This window comes from Penaeus chinensis, chromosome 42, assembly GCF_019202785.1.
Source record: "Penaeus chinensis breed Huanghai No. 1 chromosome 42, ASM1920278v2, whole genome shotgun sequence".
In the NCBI taxonomy this organism is placed as follows: domain Eukaryota; kingdom Metazoa; phylum Arthropoda; class Malacostraca; order Decapoda; family Penaeidae; genus Penaeus; species Penaeus chinensis.
Window position 1 is genome coordinate 19,042,130 of NC_061860.1, and position 2,500 is coordinate 19,044,629.

At 40.7% G+C, this 2,500-nt stretch overlaps 1 protein-coding gene across 2 annotated transcripts; it reads left to right on the forward strand.

Annotated features, from left to right (window-relative positions):
• Positions 1-404: 404 nt before the first annotated feature.
• Positions 405-2,012, forward strand: LOC125047974 (cell wall protein IFF6-like). 2 transcript variants are annotated; one of them, XM_047646531.1, is made up of 3 exons: positions 405-499; positions 968-1,030; positions 1,305-2,012. In XM_047646531.1, the coding sequence occupies exons 1-3, from the start codon at positions 495-497 to the stop codon at positions 1,789-1,791; spliced, it is 555 nt and encodes a 184-aa protein (XP_047502487.1). In that variant the 5' UTR covers positions 405-494; the 3' UTR covers positions 1,792-2,012. The 2 variants fall into 2 exon arrangements, with proteins under 2 accessions (XP_047502487.1, XP_047502486.1); XM_047646530.1 differs by having other exon boundaries at positions 450-499; positions 1,272-2,012.
• Positions 2,013-2,500: the final 488 nt, after the last annotated feature.

Genomic DNA, 2,500 nt, shown 5'->3' on the forward strand with positions numbered 1-2,500 from the left:
GAATATATCTGAATATATATTCGATTATATATATATATATATATATATATATATATATATTATGTATGTGTGTGTGTGTGTATGTGTACATACACACGCAAGCAGACGCACGCAAACACATATGTATATATACATATATATATATATATATATATATATATATATATACATACATATACATACATATATTGCACCTTTGACGTGTGCGTTTAAGCGTATCTATGTGATTAACACTCCCACAGCTAAATTATATATTGCTTCTAATTACATGATTTAGTTTCCATATTTAGAAATAGATTTTAAAATTAATTGAAGGAAATTGCATGATTATAACGTTTCCTGAAATGTTAACCTCCTGACTCATTAGAATTAAGAGTGATCGTGTCATCTTTTCGGATATAAATACGACTCGCCCTGAGGTTCTCAACACAGGTCGGTCTTGGTCCTCTTGCATTCCACTTGCCTTTGGTTCAGTTTGAGCTGCAGTTGCCATAATGAGGTAAGGCTGCGCTTCCTTCACACAGAAAACTCGTGAATGAGTAGGTAGGAAATTTAGCAGCAGTATAGAGTCATTCTCCTGTGAACCCTGTATAATCATGTGTCCGAAACAGTTGAAGCATCACGGCTGCTTTAAATTGGTTCAAATTTATTGAGCATTTCTCTTTATTTATATTTTCATATTTTCATATAACTTCAGCGAAATAAAATTACACCATTTTTTCAAGATAGTAAAGAACATAACAGGGAGGGGGAATCTACTTAAATTGAAACTTTACTTGATTAATTCTTTCACATGTTCATATTAATAGAAAACCGGAAACTTTCTTTCAACTGTCCGCATCAGTTTAGAAATTAGTCAACTTTAGAGATCAAGTAGTTTGTGACACTATTTCTGTGTGGATGTCTTTATGTATATCATTTCTAGGTGACAGGATTAACATCACATTATTTCTGTTCATTCCATCAGACTGGGCGTGCTTCTACTGCTTTCAGTGCTTTGGACGGCACAAGGATTACCTGCACATAAAGGGTAAGAATCGTTTGAAATCTTGTTTTATTAGTATATATACAGGGAGGTAAGTGTTCCATAGAGGAGACCGAGACACTAAAATTTAAAATATGTAAATGCATGTACTAATGATAATAATCATCATACCGAAATGATAACATTGATAATAATACCGGCAATGATAATAATACTGATATAATTCGTATAATGAACGACCAAGAGCACATTCTCGCTCACTTTGCGTTCTAAAACTCTCTCCGAGGGATGGCGAGATCTTTAGGGCTACTCTTTCCAGTCGCGTCGGAGGACCAGGCGGTCCCCCAGGTTGCGCCAGAGGACCAGGCGGTCCCCCCGGTTGCGCCAGTCCAGCTTTCCAACCAGTGGTATTTGTACCCGCCTACCTGGCTTCACCATGCGGCCATGGAGGTGGTGGAGGCGATGAGGGAGATGGTGGTGATGGAGGGGACCAAGGAGATGGTGGTGGAAGTGGAAGTGGTACCGGAAGTGGAGGAAGCAGAAGTGGCACCGCAAATGGAAGTGGAAGCGACAGCGGAAGTGGAAATGACAGCGGCAGTGAAAGTGGAAGCGGAAGTGGAATCGGAAGTGGAAGCGATAGCGGAAGTGGAAGTGGTAGCAGCAGCGAAATTGGAAGCGGAAATGGAAGCGACAGCGGAAGTGGAAGTGACAGCGGCAGTGGAAGTGGAATCGGAAGTGGAAGCGACATCGGAAGTGGAAGTGGTAGCAGCAGCGAAATTGGAAGTGGAAGTGGAGTCTCGCCCTAGAAAGGCAACACGGCCACCAAGACGTCCAGGCGACAACTCGGGGAAGCCTCAAGGGCCGGCCTCGGGAGGATGCCCTCTCGCCCGAACTAACCATTAGAAATTTCATACTGGAAGTCTATGATTGCCACTGTCTTTAAATAGAGGTCAAACCTGGGACTGTTTACATCCTGATTCCATTTTTCTCGGTATTTGCTTGAATGTAATAAGATAATGAAGAGCAATCTGACTATTATTCATTCCCAAACACAGGGCTATTGGCCCAAGTTCATGCACCAGGCTGTTTCAGAAATAGTTTCAAGGCATGTAGGCCGCGGTAACAATGAATGCAACATGCGGTCATGTACCATTAAGCGACAAAGGGGCGGCACCCGGCCAAAGTGGAGACCCAGAAGCCGCGCGCGACACATCAGATATTAACATACGTGTTTTAATGTGAACTATCTTACAAATGGATATATTTTAAGAGAATTGACTCTCAAGATAATTCACTCTCTCTCACACACACATAAATACGTGTAAGTGGATACAGTGAATAGATAAATAGATAAAAAGAGATATATATATAGAGATATACGTATATACGTGTGCATGTGTATTACAGAACTGACTGATTCTGAATGTCATACAGGAAACTTTTAAGGCAAGGGACTACGGTTCTTTCGTTATAGCCAGTAACAAGAAACACGAATCGACATTAATGAATAGTAAA

What these genes read in the sequence shown, in the direction of transcription:
- LOC125047974 (XM_047646530.1), top strand. An exon ending in GGATTACCTGCACATAAAGG is followed by an intron (nt 1,031 to 1,271) that starts GTAAGAATCGTT and finishes ACTCTCTCCGAG; the next exon opens with GGATGGCGAGATCTTTAGGG.